Source organism: Zalophus californianus, chromosome 15 (assembly GCF_009762305.2).
Source record: "Zalophus californianus isolate mZalCal1 chromosome 15, mZalCal1.pri.v2, whole genome shotgun sequence".
Classification (NCBI taxonomy): Eukaryota; Metazoa; Chordata; class Mammalia; order Carnivora; family Otariidae; genus Zalophus; species Zalophus californianus.
Genome location: NC_045609.1, coordinates 57,348,573 through 57,367,767, shown reverse-complemented (window position 1 = coordinate 57,367,767; position 19,195 = coordinate 57,348,573). Strand labels below are relative to the sequence as shown.

At 54.1% G+C, this 19,195-nt stretch overlaps 3 protein-coding genes and 1 long non-coding RNA gene across 7 annotated transcripts in view; 1 reads left to right on the top strand and 3 right to left on the bottom strand.

Annotated features, from left to right (window-relative positions):
- Positions 1 to 9,709, bottom strand: part of HOGA1 (4-hydroxy-2-oxoglutarate aldolase 1) — a 22,054-nt gene extending 12,345 nt beyond the window's left edge. For 3 of the 4 annotated variants that reach the window (XM_027587941.2, XM_027587943.2, XM_027587942.1), the window contains exon 1: positions 9,236 to 9,496. In XM_027587941.2, the coding sequence (XP_027443742.1) occupies positions 9,236 to 9,446 (211 nt within the window). In that variant the 5' untranslated portion in view covers positions 9,447 to 9,496. Of the gene's footprint in view, positions 1 to 9,235 lie in introns of all 4 variants that reach the window. The other variant, XM_027587944.2, reaches the window with a different exon arrangement.
- Positions 4,210 to 5,651, bottom strand: C15H10orf62 (chromosome 15 C10orf62 homolog). Its single transcript, XM_027587946.2, has one exon. It carries the CDS (start codon positions 5,397 to 5,399, stop codon positions 4,704 to 4,706), a length of 696 nt encoding a protein of 231 aa, XP_027443747.1. The 5' UTR covers positions 5,400 to 5,651; the 3' UTR covers positions 4,210 to 4,703.
- LOC113919240 lies at positions 5,683 to 15,186 on the top strand. Its single transcript, XR_003518906.1, has 3 exons — positions 5,683 to 5,766; positions 14,548 to 14,639; positions 14,739 to 15,186. It is a non-coding gene; the product is annotated as an uncharacterized LOC113919240 (long non-coding RNA).
- On the bottom strand, positions 10,218 to 19,195 carry ANKRD2 (ankyrin repeat domain 2). The gene is given in 10 exon segments (XM_027587940.1): positions 10,218 to 10,527; positions 11,321 to 11,419; positions 11,526 to 11,624; positions 12,446 to 12,544; positions 12,874 to 12,972; positions 14,447 to 14,554; positions 14,661 to 14,819; positions 15,813 to 15,914; positions 19,012 to 19,101; positions 19,103 to 19,195. Coding segments are annotated over 10 exon segments (1,089 nt in total). The 5' UTR covers positions 19,181 to 19,195; the 3' UTR covers positions 10,218 to 10,371.

Below are 19,195 nucleotides of genomic sequence, written 5' to 3'. Positions count from 1 at the left end.
TTAGTGTTCATCCATGCTAATGCTGGGTATTGTCAGAATTAATTTTTGCCAATTTTCTGGGTAAAAAGTGACATCCCATTATTTTATTTTGCATTTTCCTGTTTGACCGATCATTTGAGAGGTTTCTAACACCACCGGGTAAGGTGTCAACCCTTTTATATCACAGAATTGATGCTCTTTGGCTGAATCTGAAGGGAATGTTAGAGTAAAACCATTTTCCTCTCTGCTTCTTTTATTTCACTTTCTCTTTCCTCTTCTTCCTCCTCTCTACTCCATCCCATTCCAAAAACATTGTTCTGAAATAGTTGACAAATACAGCCTATGACACAACAAGATTATTAATAAATAGGAGACCTCTTGGGAGAAAGCAAAGCAAAGAAAGCTCGGGGGTGATACTGATGTACAAAATCCCTGCCACGCAGTTGTGAGAGATGGGCCATCACTTTGATTTGGAGCTTCCTGACAGTCAAAGCTAAAAGGGAAATGTGATCAGCTGACAGATACGCAGAACTCAAGATAAAAGCAAAGCAGCTGCACCAGAGACACACAGAGTTTCCTGGCATTGGGACCAAGAGAGACTGTTCCAGTGAGTCATCCTTAGGGGACACAGTGTGATGGAGAGTCAACTTTTCACCACAAACCTTTTTCCATGCTGTTCACGACACCACCAGATTCCAAGGAGTGGATTGCCAGAATGGCTCACTGGATACTTAGCAGTTTTCCCCCCACTTTTTTGCCTTGGTAACATTGCAGGGAGCATCTTGAGGCAAATAGTTTTTGGCTTCTGTCGTGTTGCCTCCTCAGGATCCATTTCTCCATGTCAGGCCAGGAGCCTCCTTCTGTCTTGTTACAAAAGGTGCCGGTGCTTTGCCAGTGTGAGTGCCCCCATGGATGAGTCGCCAACCCCGGAGAGGACTGGACCAGCATCCTCTGCTGAGAGGTCAAGGATTCTGAGATGGAACTTTTGCCACTGCCTCTATGGAAATGCCTCCAAAGACATCTCCTTCCCTCCGCAACCCTGGCTGCCACCACCGCCCTGGAAGGGGGCCAGGCCGGTTCCTGTACCAGCCACTCCTTCAGCCGTGTTCACTCATCCCCAAGACCCCCTTCATTCTGGGGGCCAGTTCCAGGGGCTCCTGAGCAGCAGGACAGCTGGGTCTTGCACTCTCCGAGGGGAGGCAGGCCCCTGTGCTCAAGACTCCTGGTGGCCTCTCCGTTGTCTCAGAAAGGAGCATGTGACCCAGGCCGGAGGAAGGCAGGCCAGGCTGGGGAGGAGGGAATATCACAGAGTCGGGAAGCAGTCGGACCCAGCTCCCCTTTTGAGCAAATTACATCATGTTTCTGAGTCCCCATTTCCTTTTCTATGGGATGATAATAAAAACATTTCAATCCTACCTCATAAGGCTACTTTAAAGGCCCAAACAAGAAAATTGTGCAAGAAAGCACCTTGAAATCTGTGAACTGATGCTGCAAAGAGCCCCCTCTCTCTCCCGGGTGGGATGTCCAGTTTTAGGCCTGCTGTGCCTCCCCTGGTGTAGAGAGGGGACTAGACTAGGGAGGGGGGGGCCAGGGCCCCGGACGGGTCAGGGAGTGAAGACAGCGGGCGATGGAGGAGCAGGTGGGTGGAGTGGTCGGATGCGCAGGCTCTGAACTCAGAGGAGCCTGCGTGAAACTCGGTGCAGGCCCTTATCAGCTATGAGATCTTGGGCAAATGGCTTCACCAAGCCTCAGTTTCCTCACATGAAAAATGGGGATATTAGTGTCCTCCTTAAAGAGTTGTGAGGCTTGGGGCGCCTGGGTGGCTCAGTCGTTAAGCGTCTGCCTTTGGCTCAGGTCATGGTCCCAGGGTCCTGGGATCGCGTCCCACATCAGGCTCCCTGCTCCGTGGGAAGCCTGCTTCTCCCTCCTCCACTCCCCCTGCTTGTGTTCCCTCTCTCACTGTGTCTCTCTCTGTCAAATAAATAAATAAAATCTTAAAAAAAAAAAAAAAGAGTTGTGAGGCTTAAACGAGATACTACTTATAAAGTGCTTAGATTAGAACCTAGCAGTGTTAGCTGTAATTATGACAGAGTCCGGAGAAAGTGCTCAAGCCTTAAATCAGGAGGGTGGCAGCTTTCCATCTGAGGTGTAGGAGGCTGGCTGCTGTGGGAGGGGAGCCTGCTCTCAGGAACTTCTCCTGCCCCCTCCAGCTGCAAGACAACATGGCTCATCACAGAAGCTACTCTCCCTCGGCCCCACAGTTATGCTGACTGCTCTGGGGAGCCAGAGTGGCCTGGGGGAGAGGAGTGGGTCTTCAGGGCTGGGCATGCACAAGGAACATGGTGACTGACTGTGGCCCAAAGGAATCACAGTCTCTCTTACTGTTATGCCCCTTGACCCATCATCCTTGCCACCTCCCCTCAGAAGTCTTCCCGGGATCCCTCCACCAGACATCTCTCCTCTGAACTTCCATCTCCTGTTCCTTGTCCTTCCCTGTGGCCTACCCAAAAATATACAGAGGTTCTCCAGAACCCTTCCATCTCCCCCACCTCCACGTGCAGGATTAGGCAAAATTTCGCAAACTGGTCTCTGTTGTAAAATGAGTTAGTTGGACTGGATGCTCTTCTACGTCCTTCTGGGCTCTAAGCTTCAGAGTCATGTTTCTGGCTTTTCCTACTACCTTTCGCGCATCTCTAAATGTTTCCCTTCAGCCAAACTGTCAAGGTCCCCCAGACACAGTGTCACTACCCTGCCTCTACACCTTTGCACATGCTGTTCCCTTCTGCCTGGACCACCTTCCTCCCTGAGCTGCAGCCCCGGAGAGCCTTTCCTCACTCCCCCTGGCTTCTGCCCCTCATGGTATTTTGTCCCCCTCGCACAGCACATGGCCCTACTTTGCCAAGAATCATCAAGATCATGGACATCCCCTCCTGTTGGCCTCCTCCACGACACCCAGTATGAAGTATTTGAAATTTAAAGTGTATATATGCACACACACACACACACACACACACACACACATTAACATTGTATAAAGTCACTTATTAGTAATTTTAAAATATATTCAAATACTGGGGAGCCTGCCTGGCTCAGTCGGTGGAGCATGTGACTCTTGATCTCAGGGTTGTGAGTTCAGGCCCCACGCTGGGTGTATAGATTACTTAAAATCTTTACAATAGATAGATGAATTCAAATACTTCCAATTATGCCCCATAAAATCAATCAACAACATTTAGGGTGTTTGTAGATTTATCCATCCTTTGGAAGGATTCTGGGCGCCTTCTCCTGGGAGGTTTGAGGCCCACAGGCTGGGAAACACTGGTAAGTTCATCACAGATGCCAATGGTACATTTCTATGTAAAGGAGCCACTGGGGGTTAGACAGTGCGGTGTAGCTGACTTCTCTCAACTTTCATGGGAGAGAGAGCTGCCTCCCTTTAACCCCCTTACTGGAGGTCCCCCCTTGCCCCAGAAACGGCTTCTTGGGACCCAGGAAGAGGAGGCAGGGGAAGTCCCGGGCTTGAGGGAGGGCACAGAGAGTCAGGACATGTGGTAAGAGGGCAGCGGTAAGCATGAGAGAGGGAGGCCCCTGGAGGGCCACTGCTAGGGGGCAGCACAAGGCAGGGACTTGGGGTCTGAGCATCGGAGTCAGCCAGAGCGGGGCTCTAACTCCACCACTTACTGTCCACGCCCTGTCAGATGAATTACAGCTCTGAGCCTCAAGTGTCTCATCCGCAGAACGGAGGTAACGCAATACTGTCCCCATGGGACTGTGCTGTAACACTTAACACAGAACATGGCACCTACTAAAAACTGAAAAGGAAAAAAAAAAAAAAAGACGGAGCTACTGGTCGTACTAGTAATACTACTAATTCGTAGTACCAGCAGCAGCCCCAGCCACAGTAACATAAACAGGAAGAGAGAGTATACGGCACAACAGCTCTGAAGGTAGGTGGGGAGGCATTAATGGGGATCCCAGCGGCCCCGGAAAGCAGGGGCAGGGAGAGAGCACTGCAGTGCAGGAGGCCTCACGACTCGAGCAGCAGGCGGAAGGGTGAAGATGACCCAGGAGGACAGGAGACCCGCACCCCACCTTGCTTACTAGCTTCTGAAAGCCCGTCTCTCCCCCCACCTCCCGACAACTGGCTGCTTCCTCCTTCCCTGGCCAACAGCGGGTTGGTGGGTGCTGAGCTCCCAGGAGACATCCCATCCCCAGAACCTGAGACGCAGGGAAGCTGATTTATGGAGTCTTCAATCAGCCCAGCAAAAAGCCCAAGCCAAGGGCCACACGAAGAGGACTGTGGGAGCAGGAACCCTCTCCCCGTATCCTCGCCCAGTCCTGAGGCTGGCAACAGCCCCCCAAGACTCAGAATGAGGGTATACAAGGCTTTATTGGCTCAGTTCCAGGCATTTGGCGTCAGTCCGGGGCTCTCAGCTACTCCTGGGATCTGCCTCGTCTGTCTTCTCTTGGTGGGTCTTCAGGGGCCCGCGCATGTGTCTCGGCTGCTTCCCTTCCTTCCACCTGCCCCTCCATCGGGAGCCATTCTCCGTGGCAGACCCTACTCACAGACTCAAAGGGGCCCAGGAACCCCGTGGGGGGCTGAGGAAGAAGGGTTTTGGGCGGCAGCCTCTCACCCTGGGCCACACGGGTTGCCCCACAGGAAAGAAAACAGGCCTGCACTTGTGTGCCAGCCCTGTCGGGGGAAGGGGCGTCTCCATCCATGGTTAGGTGGTGGCTTCAAAGGGGTGGTAGGTGTGTTGGCTGCGGTTGGGCAGACTGTAGCTCTGGTGGTTCAGGTGGCTCGGATAACCCTGGTGGCTGTGGTGACCGTGGCCATGGAAGGTGTGCGCGTGGTTCATGCCAGCTACCGCGGTTTCTCGCTGAGTGAGGAAATTCCCCTTCAGCTTCAACTCCACCTCCTCGAGGGCCTTCAGCTCCTCCCGGTTGATGTCTTTGGACTCCAGGTGGCCTGAGTTCTGGTAAATCGTGGCGCGCTGCAACATGGAATTAGCCAGCTGCTGTCCCAGGTTGTCAATCTCCTTGGTACAGGTAGCCACAGTGGCCCACACGGCCACATCAGTGGACGAGGATTCTCCAGACTCCCTCTGGGTCTCTTTGGTCAGCGAGGAGCCAGACAACCTCTGCTTGCTGGTGAGGGACTGCCCATGCAGAGCTGCGCCCACCTCTCCTCGCCTGGTGGTGAAGGTCTCCGTGCGCACCGTGGTGCTGGCCTCCCCACTGCCACTCTCGGGGGCAGGGGGGGTGCTGTTGCTGGCGGCCAGCTTCTCTTCGGAAAGGCAGCTAAAGTGAGATTTAATCCAGTTCTCATTCTTTGCTTGGTGACCTTTGGGTGGCCCCTGCTCCTCCTGGGCAGGAGCAGGGGATGTCTTCCTTCTCCTCCTCCTCTGCATCCACAGCATGAGGCCTCCACCGCCGAGTAAGAGGGCAGCCCCCAGCACCACCTTGCATGATGGTTGCTGGATGAGCTCCAAGAAGGCCTCCAGGACCCTAAGCCAGGCAGGCAGAGCTAAGAGCACACTGGGAGTGGGGGAGCCCGGATGGTATGGTTCATGCTTGAAAGGGCAGGTTCCCCGAGGCTGTCTGGCTGGCAGGCCCCCAGCTGGACCCTTCCTAGGATGCCCCTCCCACCTCAGCAATGAACCCCATTGTGAGGAAGGTGGCTAGGGGGGCGGGGTGGGGAGAGGCCACAGCATCCCTCATGTCCAGCCTGGCAGGCCATTTCCTGAGGCCCAAGTCCCGTCTCCCACCCTGACAGCTGTCCCCGAGGTCAGTGGAAAAGCAGCTTCCCCAATTCTGAGTCCCTTCTGCCTTCTGCTTGTGACCCATTCTGCAACTCAATCTTTCTTCTTTTCCAATCTTTGGTTTCTCTCCCACGCCATCCGGTGGCCCCCAGGCGGCAGGTGCTGCCAACCACGGCTGAAAGGGGTCCTTCCATTCCAGGCATCCATTCCAGGCTGCCTGATGTCGGTGTCTCCTTTCATTCAGGGCCCACCCCTGCTGCCAGCTTGGCACATTTGTAGCCCCAACCCCTTTACGGAGCAGGGTCCAGAAGGGAAGGAGCTCATTCTAGAATAACATGAGGTCACAACTGAGAGGAGACAACAGTGGGCTGAGAAGGCAGAGCAGATAGGATAGGGGTCTTCACCAGATCCCAGATCGCAGAGGCCATTTCAGGATGGGGGCTGCTACCTCTTGCCTTAGTGACACACCTGCAAACCCAGAATTTTCCCCCCTCCCACTGAGCCCTGGTTAAATGGGCACAGTTTAGATGGTGAGCAGGTGAGCCACCTGGCCAGGCTCTCTGTAGGTACAGACAATGGAGAGCCTGGCCCACAATTCCAAATTATATCCAGAGCCTCTCAGGGTAGAAACAGGCCTGGGCCCCTCATTTTTCTCCCAGAGGCCTCTAACACATTTTTTAGAAAACACATTTCACTTTTTAAAAGTGAATGCCAAAGTAAATGCCAAAACAGGGTTGTAAAAATTGTGATTTTTTAAAATTTTTTTTAATTTTTATTTTTTTAAAGATTTTATTTATTTAACTGACAGAGAGAGACAGAGAGAGAGGGAACACAAGCAGGAGGAGTGGGAGAGGGAGAAGCAGGCTTCCCGCCGAGCAGGGAGCCCGATGCGGGGCTCGATCCCAGGACCCTGGGACCATGACCGGAGCTGAAGGCAGTTGCTTAACCAACTGAGCCACCCAGGCGCCCTGTGATTTTTTTTTTAAACAAAATATTTTTATTTAACAAAGTAATGGCTTTAATATACACTATAATATCTTAGTCTACGTACTAAGGGAATAAGATACAAGCTCAAAGTTTTATGGGGAACATCATCTCCCTAGTCCTGCTGAAGTAGCTCTGTGGTCGTCCACTAAACTCATTTGGAAATAACAACTCAAAGTTCATCTTGGAGGTTGTTTGTGGGAGCGAGTTCAGGGCCAAATGGCCCCTCTGCAACAGTTTTACCCTCCGGTCTCTAGTTATAACTTTCATTTAAAAATGATACTCTTTATACAAATAATCAGCAAAAATTAACAATTCAAAAATAAGAAATAAAGAGAGCTACACAGTTTCAGGCAATACCTTCCAGAAGAATCTCTAACTGTTCACTGATTCATCAAAGGCAGGTTCCCACCTCCTCTTTGGAGGCCCTTTAACTTATTGCAGGAGGCCGTGGCAATGTGGTATGTGATGGCTTCCTCCTCTGCCTCCGAGTGTTGGGCAGCAAAGTCAAAGCTGGGGGCCAGGATGGGGCCAGAGAAACATTGTCTGTAGAGCAAAAGTTGCTCACGGCTCCTTTCCCGGGCATTCTGGCTGTGTCCTGGGAGCAGTGACAGGACCCTATGGCTCTATTCTTTGTGCCAGGGCCTCACACTTGAGCTGCTTGGGAGGAATGCATTAACCCTGTGGCTCAGTTCCATTCTAAAACGAGGAAGTCAGATTAGAGAGGTTCAGGGATTTCTCCAAGGTCGCCATAACTGGCAGAACCAGGATTCTTACCCAGCCTTCTAACTCGGGATGCTGAGCTCTTTCTACTCAGCCCACTGCCTCCCTGGTGTGTGGGTAAGAGAGAGATGAGGCAGGAGGACCCTGTGTGGGTCAGTGGGCACCCGTGGCCCGTGGCCTGCCAAATCCACAGCAGCCTGTGGTCCTGGGCACCCCCATGTGCTCTGCAGGAGTGAACGAGCAGCTAGGAGGGAAGGAAAGGTCCAGAGAAGAGCCTGGGGGTGTTTGTGGATTCTCTGGGTGGCAGGCAGGCACTGGACGCAGAGTTCACCCTCCCCACCCCCTGCACCAGGGTGTCACTGAACCTGGAGGGTGAAGCCAAGTCTTCCTTTCTCTTAAGATTCAAGGAGCAAGGGGCGCCTGGCTGGCTCAGTCAGTGGAGCATGCGACTCTTGATCTTGCAGTCATGAGTTCAAACCCCACGCTGGGCATAGAGATTACTTAAAAAAATTTTTTTTTCATAAATAAGAATTCAAGGAGCTTCTCACTTTGCTTCAAGAGACGCAGGCCTCCGTGCAGACTCTTAGGCCCCAGCAAGCTGAGCCCGAAGAGAAATTTACTTAGAGTTTGTGTCACTGCTCACCATGGGCATCCACAGGGCATTCGCTGAGCCCTAGGAAAGGGTCCCATCACCTCAACCCTGAGACGTGGATGGGGTTTGGTCAGGTCAGTAGTCAGTCACAAAGCAGCTCTATGGCACTGTGGTCCTAGTGATTGTGACCACTGGATCCATAGCTTCTAGGGTACATCACCCTTTTCTATTCACAGCGTGCTTTCATTTGCCCTCTCTTGGATTTCTCTCCCAGCCATCGTATGATGTGGGCATCATTACTCCCAGGTGTCAGATGGGGAGACTGAGGCTCAGAGAGATGATCTCACAGCTAGGTCAGTGGCAGAGCTGTGATCTGAATCCAGAGTCCATGTTCTCAACTGCTCCACTGCCCCCCCTCAGTCAGAACCTCTCCACTCCCAGAGCTGGCGCCAACCAGACTTTGTTGAAACAGTCTGGTCTAGCAATTCAGCGGTTAGTGCTGTGGAGTGAAACCAAGCATAGCCCTGCAGTCAGACCTGGGTTCAAATCCCAGCTCAGCCATGTATTAGCAATGACCTTGGGCAAGCAACTGTGTCACTCTGAGCCCCAGCGCCCCATCTGTGAAATGGGGCTAGTGAGATTACCGCCTCGGGGAGTTGTCACAGGTGACAGACGAGGGTGGGCAGGATGGGAGGGACTGACCACTTCTTCTTCCCTCCATTTATTGTGCCTGTGGCTGTGTTGCATGTTGTCCGGTCCCTGACCCCAGCGAGGGGAGACCCATGTGTAAAGAGGGAAATGACTCAGAGGATCCAGGGAGGCTTGGCTCAGAAGAGAGTGTGCAAACAGGGCTTGTAGGGAGATGAGCCCACTGGATGGGTTGCCACGTGACACCCCCAGCTGCCTTCACGACCGCACAGTGTTTAGCTGACAAGGACTTTCATACCCATTACCTAGGGCCTAAGAAGGCCCTCTGGTAGTTTACAACTGGGGAAACCGAGGCCGGTGAGACTCAGTCAAGGTTGCACGCCAGCAAGGAGCTTCCTGCCTCTTGACCCCAAAGCAGTGCCCCCTGCTCCTCTCCCATAATAAAACGACTCCTGGGGTACCCAATGTCTCTGAGCAGCTCACTGGCCGAGGAGACTGGGGTCATTCACATCTCCCCTGACTCCCCGAGAGGACAGACCCCACTTACCTCGGAAGGGGAAGGTACCCAGTTTGTGCAGGTTCTCCTCCAGTTTCCCATAGTCCACCTCTGCCGTGGCAGTGAAGGGGGTGGTCACAGGGGGGTAGATGCCTGCAATGTCCACCTTCCTCCCCTCCCCTGACGCCCAGCCCCCCACATTCCTGGACAAGCGCCTGCTCAGCCCCTGCCTCACGGAGGACCAGACTCCACGGCCCAACATCTCTGCAAGAGGCCCAAGGCCCAGCTGGTCTCTGCCCCTGAGTGAGGCTGAGTTTGAACTCCTTCCTACCCTGTTAATGATCAGTGTGTCTAGTTAAAAATTTGCTGCCCCTTGACTATTGGTGCTGGGGCAGGCCTGGGCTGAGCGTCCCCAGGGTCAGAGGCTAAGCCTATAGGCCCCATGGCCTCGCTCCCCTGAGGGAGCAGCTGGACAAACGCCACAACCTAGTGTCCCTCGGGCCAGGCGGGGTGGGGGTGGGGGGCGGGTTCCTGGAGTACCGACCCTACAAGGCTTCTCCAGTGGGGCCCGGGCCCTCCTCCCACAATTCCCGGCCCCAAGGCCCGGAAGGCAGGCCGCGGCTGGCGGAGCCGATTGGCTGAGCCGGCCCCGCCCTGCGGGAGGGAGGCGTGGTTGTTGAGCCGCCGCGGGGAACCGCGGCCCTGCGCCCGCGCTCCGCTGCCCGGGATCCCGGGCCAGGCTCCCCCTGCGCGGGCGGGCCGCCGCGTGACCAGCCTGTGCTGGCCGCACACAGCCCTGTGGGACGGCGGTCACCAGGACGGGGGGAGGGGCAGGAGGGGTGCGCGGAGCAGCTGACCCACGCTGGTAATTTGGGAAGAGGGCTGGCAGGAAAGAAGAAGACACCTCGGTAGGAAAAGCCACAGGGCTGGGGCCAAAGGGCTCCAGGCTCCCCTCTTCCCTGAACCTACCCTGGCTCCGTTTTCCTTCTCTCCTAAACATTTCAGACACAAATAGAAACAAACATCACCAATAGCAAAAACGACTCTTTTATTGCAGTTAGCTTGTGGGTGTCCCGGATCGTACGCAGAGGAATGGCAGGGTCCTCAGCCCTGGGGGCCGTTCTTATGACCCTCCGGCTGTATGCAGGGTACAGCCCCCGGGTGCCCAGCTGGCCTGGGGCCGGTGTTTACTGCGCTGGCACAGGCTGGGGGGGCTCCTGGCCACTCTCGGCAGGACCCTCCGGCCCGTTCTGCTCTGACCCTGGCTCGGGCTCAGGGTGCTCCAGAGCCTGCCGGGTGTCAGCTTGCCACAGCTGCACCAGGTCCGTGGGAGTCTTTCCTGCCTGGGGGAACCAAGCGGAGATCTGGTCACTGTTCAGAAGTTTGTACTAGGAGGTTCCCTCATCTAGACCAGGGGTTGCCACGAGGGGCAATTGGCAACGTCTAGAATGTTTGTGGTTGTCACAATCAGGGAGGTGGGAACTACTGGCATTTGGTGAATAGAGGCCAAGGATGCTGCTTTAACATCCTATAATGCCCAGGACAGTTCCCTCACACCAATTATCCAGCCCAAAATGTCAATAATGTCCTGGTTGAGAAACCCCCACCCACTGCCTCCCCATATCTTCCTGACTTTCCCATTATCCCCTTAGTCTTTCTCGAGTCAGGGGTGCCCTCCCATTACCCCCTCTTTCGTGATTGCTCCAGACCCCAGAGCAGAGCTTCGACTAGGGCACGTAGGACCCTGAGAGAACTCCAGGCTCACACAGTGTGCTAGGGGTGGTGGTGCCAACAAAGCACTCAGGTTCCTTCCAGCTGTGTTCCTCCATGATTTTGGCCTCCCTGGGCCTAGACATTAGGACCCCCTTTGATCTATTTGGGGGCCTTTGGGAAGCCCTCTTACTGTCCTTTCTGGCCCTTTCTCTGCACTTGCACTCTGGACAGAGATAAGCATAGAGAGAGCTGGGAAGGTGGGTGGGCCCCAAATTCCCAGGGGTCCAGAGAGACCCTCCACGGTGAGTGTGCTCCGAGGGCAGGCTGAGTCTTGCTCAGTTCTGTATTTCCTCTGAGTGCCTAGCACAGAGCCTGAGTGAGTGGTGCCCACTAATTACTGAATCAGGGAAGCAATGAACTTACTAGGTTCTTGGTCATCATGTCAGCCCCGTGCAGGAGCAGCAGTTTGATGATTTTGTAGCGGTTGAGCCTCACAGCATCATGCAGGGCACTGTCCCCTTCCTAGAGCAAATGTGACACTCAGTATGGCCCACGGGGGCATATGGGAGCCCTCAGGCTTCCTGCACCCCCAGGATGGGGCTGAACAGAAGGGAAGCTGGACACTCACTCTGTCTTTGGCATTGATGTCCAGGCCCAGGGATAGAAAGTGCTGCACAATCTCCACGTGCCCTGTCCGGACTGCCACATGCAGGGGGGTACTCAGCAGCTGTGTGGGAAGGAAGCAGGAACTGCTGGCTGAAGGGGTCTGGACTGTGGTGCCTCCGGGAGGGAGGCTGTCCTAACTCCAGCCTAATCCCTTCCCCAAGTCCTAGTGCCAAGGCCTGAGCCCCGCAACGACTGGGAATGCTACAATTTCCACCATCCTATCCAGGGGTCTACCTCGGAAGCATGAGGTGCCTCGTCCTCTGGGAGGCCTTCTGTGGTTTCCCTCTCACCCAGCTGTTCACTACTCTGCCCTTCTTTTAATAATTATAATAGATGCCATTTACTGAGAAGTAACTATGTGACAGGCATGGCAAAAGCTTATAAAACATCAGCCTTATGCTGAAAAAATAATTTACATACATTTCCCCCATCTAATTATATAGGACTTCTGTAAGACATGTGACAGATAAGCCACAGAGGCTCACTAGTTCAAGGTTACACACAAAGGAATGAATGAATAGAAAAATGGTGGATGAATAAACAAGCCAACAGATGAATAAATGAATGGTTGGGTGGATGGACAGACAGATAAAGGATGATGGAGGATGGCACGGATGAACAAATCCCACATCTTTTGGGTGATCCCAAAGCCCCCTAAATAGTGGATTTCTTCTCCTCCCCTCTCCTCTGTCCTTTCTGCTCCCATCCCCAGATGCTGGTCCCCAAGGACCTACAGGTGATGGCCAAGACCCCTCCCTGGGCTCTGCAGCCCCTCTAGAAACCAGACCAGCTCACTATCCTCCTGCTTCCTGAGCTTGTCTATTCTCTGCCCCTTGCCCTCCCTCCCCAGCCACCTAATACCTATGAGCATTATTGCCTCACCTTGTCCCTCATGTTGGTGTCTGCTCCTCGGCTTTGCAGGAGCTCTACCACCTCCAAGTGGCCGCCGCGGCAGGCCCAGTGCATGGCTGTGCAGTCCAGCTGGAAGGGAAAGATGGGGCTGTAAGGGAGAAAATGCCCTGGGGGAAAGGACCCCGGCCAAGAGGGCAGGAGGAATCAAAGGAAAGGGGGCAGGGAAGGGGCAGGGGCATGCCTGTGCCTGGGCAATGGACTGAGCAGAGCAGGGGAACCCTCAGGTCCAAGTCAGGTTTACAGAGGATGGCCCCAGGCCATACAACCCACTGGAGGTGGGGCCTGGCCCCAGAGGAAGCCTGTTTGTCTCCCAGCTTGGCACAGGTTTGCACGGAGAGGGAGTCTATTGGTGCTGGGCCCACCTCCTACCTCCCACCCAATAGGTTTCTCTTGCTCACCCGATCCTGGAAGTCCACAGTGGCCCCACGGTCTAGAAGCTTCTCCAGGATCTCCATGTGACCTTCCAGGGAAGCTCGATGAAGTGCTGTCCGGTGGAACTGTCCCCAGAGAGACTGTCAGGGCCTGATCTCTCCCAGGCTGAGACCAGGCCTTACCCCATTTCGATTCTGAGCCCTGTGCTGGGTCCCCATAGCTTCCATGTTCTGGCAGCTCCTTCATGTTCTATCCAGACCAGCCTTGGAGCCCTCTTATGCCCTGGGAACTCTGACCTTCTCACTGTCCCCCACCCCCAAGCACATCAAGCTAGGCCTTAACACAGGCTGTTCCCTCTGCCAGCAATGCCCATTTTTGCCCTTACTTTCTGTGAGTGCTTGATGAATTCTTGCTACTCCTTCAAGAGGCAGGGCAGCTCAAGTGCCATTATCTTGAAACCTCTAGGCCAGAGCTGCCCCCAGGGGACCCAGAGAAACAGTGAGAGGGGAATGGAAGGCAGGCCAAGTCTTACTAGACCCTGTTTCCCCTGAGTCCCTAGCCCAGGGCCAGAAGGGGCAGGTGCGCACCCATGACTGATTCAAGGAAGAAATGAAATTTAGCATTTTGCTTTGGTCTCTTGAAACACTCACGCCATGAGGCATATCTTCCCACAGTCAAGATCTGGCTATGTGCCAGTCTCCCTCTACTCTCAACTCTGGTCTTTCCTTTTTTGCACTCCCAGCACCTGGCACAGTGCTCAGAGGTAGGAGGGGTTTGGATAGACCGAGAGGATTGAGACTCCCGAGTCTCATGGAATGGAAGGACCATGTAGTCTAAGCCCACAATGATGCAGGCTGCAGAGGGTGACCATTAAGTTGCTTAATCCCGGGAGATGAATATGAAAGAGCGCTCTGCCAATGTGAAAGAGGCAGTTTCAGGGAAAACAGGAAAGTATGAAGGGTGCTGGGAACGTTTTGAAAACCATGGTGACGGTTGCACAGCATGGTAAATATAATTAATGCCACTGAACTGTACACTTAGAATGACTAAAGCGGCATATTTCATGTTATATGTATTTTGCCACAATACAATAATAAGTTTTAAAAGGAAGCGTGTTATACAATGCAACACAAAAATATCATATCCTAGCATGTGCTTTATAGTTTTTTCTTTCAGTCAGTAAATACTAATTGAGGCATTAATATTCCATTTGGTCCCCATGACATGCTCTGAGGGAAGGAGGCCATTTTACAGAGGAGGAAACTGAGACACGGAGCTAGCTGAAGGTCACATGGTTAGGGAGTGATAGAGATGGGATTTGAGCCCCAAATTCTTGGTTTGGGCTCTTTTTTACTTAATTCCATTCCTCTTTTTTCCCTAAAAGACCACATGACATTTGTTACTCTGGAGGTAGTTCAAGTTGCAAAGGGCTTAAGGACTTAGGTAAATTCCTGCATGGGCAAGGTGGCATCCCAAATCTTCTAAGGGCCCCCTTCCCAAAGGACACCCAATGCCTGTTCTCAAACAGGCCCACCAGTGGGCGGAGTGGGGGTGGCAACTCTGAAAGGGAGGCAGGCCCAGGTGCAGGTAGAACATCACCTGATCACAGGTGTCCGGGGAACCCCCATCGGCCAGGAACTTCTCAATGACCTTCATTTTCCCCTCCACGGCCGCTTTCAGGAATGTCTCCTCTTCCACAGGGCCAGTCTGGAAGGCATGAAACCAGTAATGGAAGGCTGCCCTGCAGTGATCAGAGGCCCTCCTGGGCTCCCCATGCCCCCTGCCGACACAGGTGCCTCCCCAAGACCCTTACGATCTCCTCGGGCTCTGGAGGTGGCTCCTGGGAGGCCATCAGTGCTTCCCGCTTCTTCTGCTTGCGTTTTTTCCGCAGTTCGATGAGGTTCTGGATCCCACCCACGTCGATGATCTCCCGCCGAAGATCTAGGGATGTCTTGCGCACACGCTCTTGGCCCTGCATGGAGGTGGCTCATCAAACCCCATGCTGGGGCCTTGGGGTCCCTGAGCTACGCTGGGGGAGGAGGATAGAGAGAGCTTCTCAGGAGAGAGAGAATCCAGGTCTAGCTCTCCCGCCCAGGACTAGGAGAAGCAGATGAGACCAGGACACAGAGGGGGACCAGGGGACAAGGGGAGACCTGAGGGGACTGCGTAGAAGCTGCCAGCTTTGAGCCTTCACGTAGGTGAAGGGTAGGAGGAGGGACTCTCAGAGGTAACCCTCCGCCCAGGCCTTCAGAATGGAATCTGAATCCTCAGCTTTCCATGCAGTTTCATTTGTGTGTGTGTGAGATCATACGAGTAATATAGAAACAGGGGCACCTGGGTGGCTCAGTCAGTTAAACCTGTGCCTTCAGCTCAGGTCATGATCCTGGGGTCCTGGGATGGAACCCCGCATTGGGCTCCCTGCTCAGCGGGGAGCCTGTTTCTCTCGCTCCCTCTGCCCCTTCCCCCGCTTGCGCGCTCTCTCTCTCTCTCAAATCAATTTTTTAAAAATTAAAAAAAAAGCAATACAGAAACATAAAAGGTATGAAGAGAAAGCCCTTCCCTCCCAGAGGTAACTTCTATTATGGCTTGGTTGATGCCCTTCAAATAGCATCCTATGGGATCATCTTCCACAATAGTGCTCTGGAAACCCTGGTTTCCTTGTACCAGCACCGAGGTCTCTCCAATCAGCACCCTTAACATGGGCATGGTGCCCTGCTGTATTGCTACCCAGTCAGCTGGGGCTTCCGATAGGGGCTTCCAAAATGAGTCCATCCCCTGGGACCTTGTACACATGCAGATTCTGACTCAGCAGGTCTGGGGTGGGGCCGGGAGATTTGGCATTGCGAGCGTGATCCTGGGGAGGGGCGGCTGAGATAATGGTTTGCATACCTCACCAGGGGGAGCAAAGCCATAACTGCCTGTCCTGTCCCCTGAGCGTGGAGCTTGGGTTCTCCTCACACATTACCTTAACCTTCTGTAAGGCCGGACTCTGAGCCCCGTGGTGCTTCTCATCCTCCAACACCAGCATGTCCATGGGCAGCTTCTGCTGGGCAGTTCCTCGGAGTTTCTGGTGAGCCAAGGAGAGGATGGGCTCCAGGACCTGCCCACAGCACCCAGGGAGGCAGGTAGCCTCTCCCCCAACCCACTCCAAGGAAACCCCAAAGACCTCCTACTGTGTGACCTCAGAGCCCTTCTGAGCCCCACTCCTGACGGGTCCTGGAGAGCCCCTGGCCAGAGCCAAGCTCCCCATAGTTCCCCAATTCCATCCCTACCCCAAGCTCAGCTCAAACACCTGTCCACTGACGGTCGTGTGTCCTTAGCAAAAGAAGTTCAGGGGCCAGGGGAATGAGTTTTCATGAAGTTAAATATATTCCTCTTTCAAAGCACTGAGATGATGATGATGGTGGTGGTGGTGGTTTCTTTGTTGCCATTAAAAATTCGCATTGATGAAATGATTGTGGTAAGAATTGAGTTATTTTTCAAATAGATTCATGTGTCCATACAAAAATTTGGCAACTCTCAGATACCAACTTTTTTTCTCAGATTTTACTGCTCCATGAAATCCTGGGGCTGGAAACTTGTTGTCAGGGAACCTGAGGACGGGAGCCACAGCTACATAGCCTTCAGTTTGAAGGGGCTCCTAGCATTGCCCTTGTTCTCATTGTAATTAGATGGGTGCAACTCCTTCCAAGTCTCCTCTCCATTTGTAGTTTTGACTTGCCTGGACTGCTTCCTCGTGGGCTCCTCCTCGGTTTTAAGGAAGCCACTTTTTGTGAAGTGCTGGCACCCCATCTCTGTGGGGAGTCCAGATGGCGGCTGGGGAGGAATGGCCACCCTTACAGAGCTCTCAGCTGCCTTGTTCCTTTCCCACTGAGCTCCGGTGGTATACTCCTCCAGGGCTGATTTCCCAGGCTGCTCCCTTCCGTGTTGGGCTTACATGGTTTGAGGTGTCCCTAGTGTTGGCCTCACCTGAAACACTGCATCTTCTTCCAAGAACAAGGGATGACCTTGGGCTGCAGCTACTACCGCATGTGGGACCCTGGCTGGGTTCCTCATGGAGCATCCAGAGGGTAGGCTTGGGTCATAATCATTTTGGTAACCCTAGCAGCTATGACAAGGTCTAGCATATAGCAGGTGCTCAGTGAATGTTGGAGAATAAATGAATGAATGAGTGAATGGATCATGACAGGGGGTGCCCGGCATCTCTGCCCACCCCTAAATCCTCAGTGATGACCTGACCTAGTTTGCGCCCATGACAGAGCCCCAGCTCAGGGGCTTCCAGACTCTCCTTTGCCTCCCACACCAAGAAGGGGGAGCAGGCAGGACAGAGGCTCTCCTCTGAGAACCTTGATGGGCTGGGACCTGCTGGGAACACCTAGAGACTCTTGGTCTCACTAGACTCTCTAGTCCTTTGCGGCAGATTTGTCTTTGGGGGCTGACATACAATGAGAACTCAATGTTTACTGAACTGGGTGCTAGTGGGTGAAACACAAAGAAACAAACTCCCACCTTACTTTGTGGATCGTTGTACAGATTAAATGGAAGGATGCCTGTACAGAGCTTAGCATGGTGCCGGACACGTAGGAGGTATTTGGTGGGAAGGCTGGCTCTGTGGGCACCCAGTGTCCCAACAGCCCTGCTGCTATATTTGTTGGGTGAATGAATGGATGAGGACTGCTCTGTGTCCCCTTGCTGAAGGTCTCTGTGTCCAGCGGCAGCACTCCAGAAATGGCCCAGCAGCATGACTCACCTACCTGACCCCAGGGGGCGAGTGGCATTCCTAGAGATCCAGGGGTGCCCCAGCCCGGCCTCAGCCCAGGGTTGCCCCAGCCCAGGGTTCAGCCCAAGCTCTTCCCCCACAAACCTGCCCCCGCCCCCGCCCCTGGTCTTCATCTCTTCTTCCACCAGAGCCCCGGTCCTTCCCTCTTCCTCACCCCCAGTCAGTCCCTCTTTTTTTGAACGCAGCCTACCTCCAAACTGATTTATCTCCTCCCTCCCATTCCTGTTAGGGCCAGTCTTTCCCCTCCAGCGTGTCCTTCTCAGGCTGTCCGAGCTGCCTTCCTAAAATAGGTCAGATGGCACGACTCACCCTCACTCAGCAACACTTAGGGTCTCCCCACTGCCCAAAGAATAAATGTCTTTCCCATGGCCCTCGCTGGTTCGTGCCCAGCCTTAGCCCCTACCTACTATCAGACTTTCTCACAACAGTCCCACCATCACTCGCCCAAACTTCAGTGCCTTGTCTTTTCCTTAGCCTGGAATTCCCTCCCTTCCTGATCTCCACTCACTAGCCTTGAAGGCCCCACTCAAATGCTGTCCCGTTCCCAAGAGTCCTTGAGCACCCACAATCAGAGCGACTCACCTACCCTTTGTGCCCTTCCCTGCTGACTTAACAGCTCTATTTCACCATTGCTTCACTCTGCCCGTTTCTCTGTGGACTTGCCCCCGACGGATGCTGGCTAGAATGACTGTAGGGCTGGTAAGGAGGCAGGGGCTGGCCCTACTGACCCTCTTATTCCTCACAGCACCTGGCATTTGGCAGAGCAGACTCTAAGTGAAATACCAGTTTAAATAGAACGAAGAGTGGACAAGCCTGCACCTCCCCCTCCCCCGACTTCTTTATCCCAGAGAAAATGCAATCGCCCAGAGCTGCATGCTCCAAAGGCCTCCCCAAGTGCGGCTGGTAGTCCTGGGAAAACCCATGCTTCCTTTCCCAGCACCCCTTCCTTGCTCTGCTCCCAGTCTTTATTCTTCTTCAGGGACCAAATGCTGGAGTTTCTCTCGTCTCAGCACTCCCCACCCCCGCTGAGCAGCTGGGAGATCTCAGGGCCGCACACTCCCACCTTCTCAGGCAGCACCCCAGCTGTCCTGCTCTGTGCAGCCAGGCCCGCCTCCTCGAGGCCCAGTTGGGTGGCAGGATCTCAGGAGCCCAGCTCGGCTCGCCCACCCCACTGTCTCTCAGTTCTTGGGGTCGAAGCCTCAGTCTCCCACTTCCAGCAGCCCCCTCTACCAGGAGCACCCTGGAGCTGGAATGATGCCATTGGGTCCCTGGGGACCCCTGCCCTCCTTCCCACTACAGATGTGTCAGCCAGGCTCTTGACTCCCTTGATAGTAGAGCTGGATCTCCTTAGAATCCCCTGGGGTCCCCACACCCGTGCCCATACCTCATTCTCTTCCTCCTGTGCCAGGCGCTCCTCAATAAGCGCCGTGGCCCTCTGCACCGCCTCAGAGCCCTCCATGGTGCCGTCTATAACCAGCCTCTGCAGGCCACAGGGCCTTGGGGGCTTTATAAGCCAGGCCACCCACCCCCACCCTGCTGGGCGCCTTTGCCATGAGCTCACCGGCCCA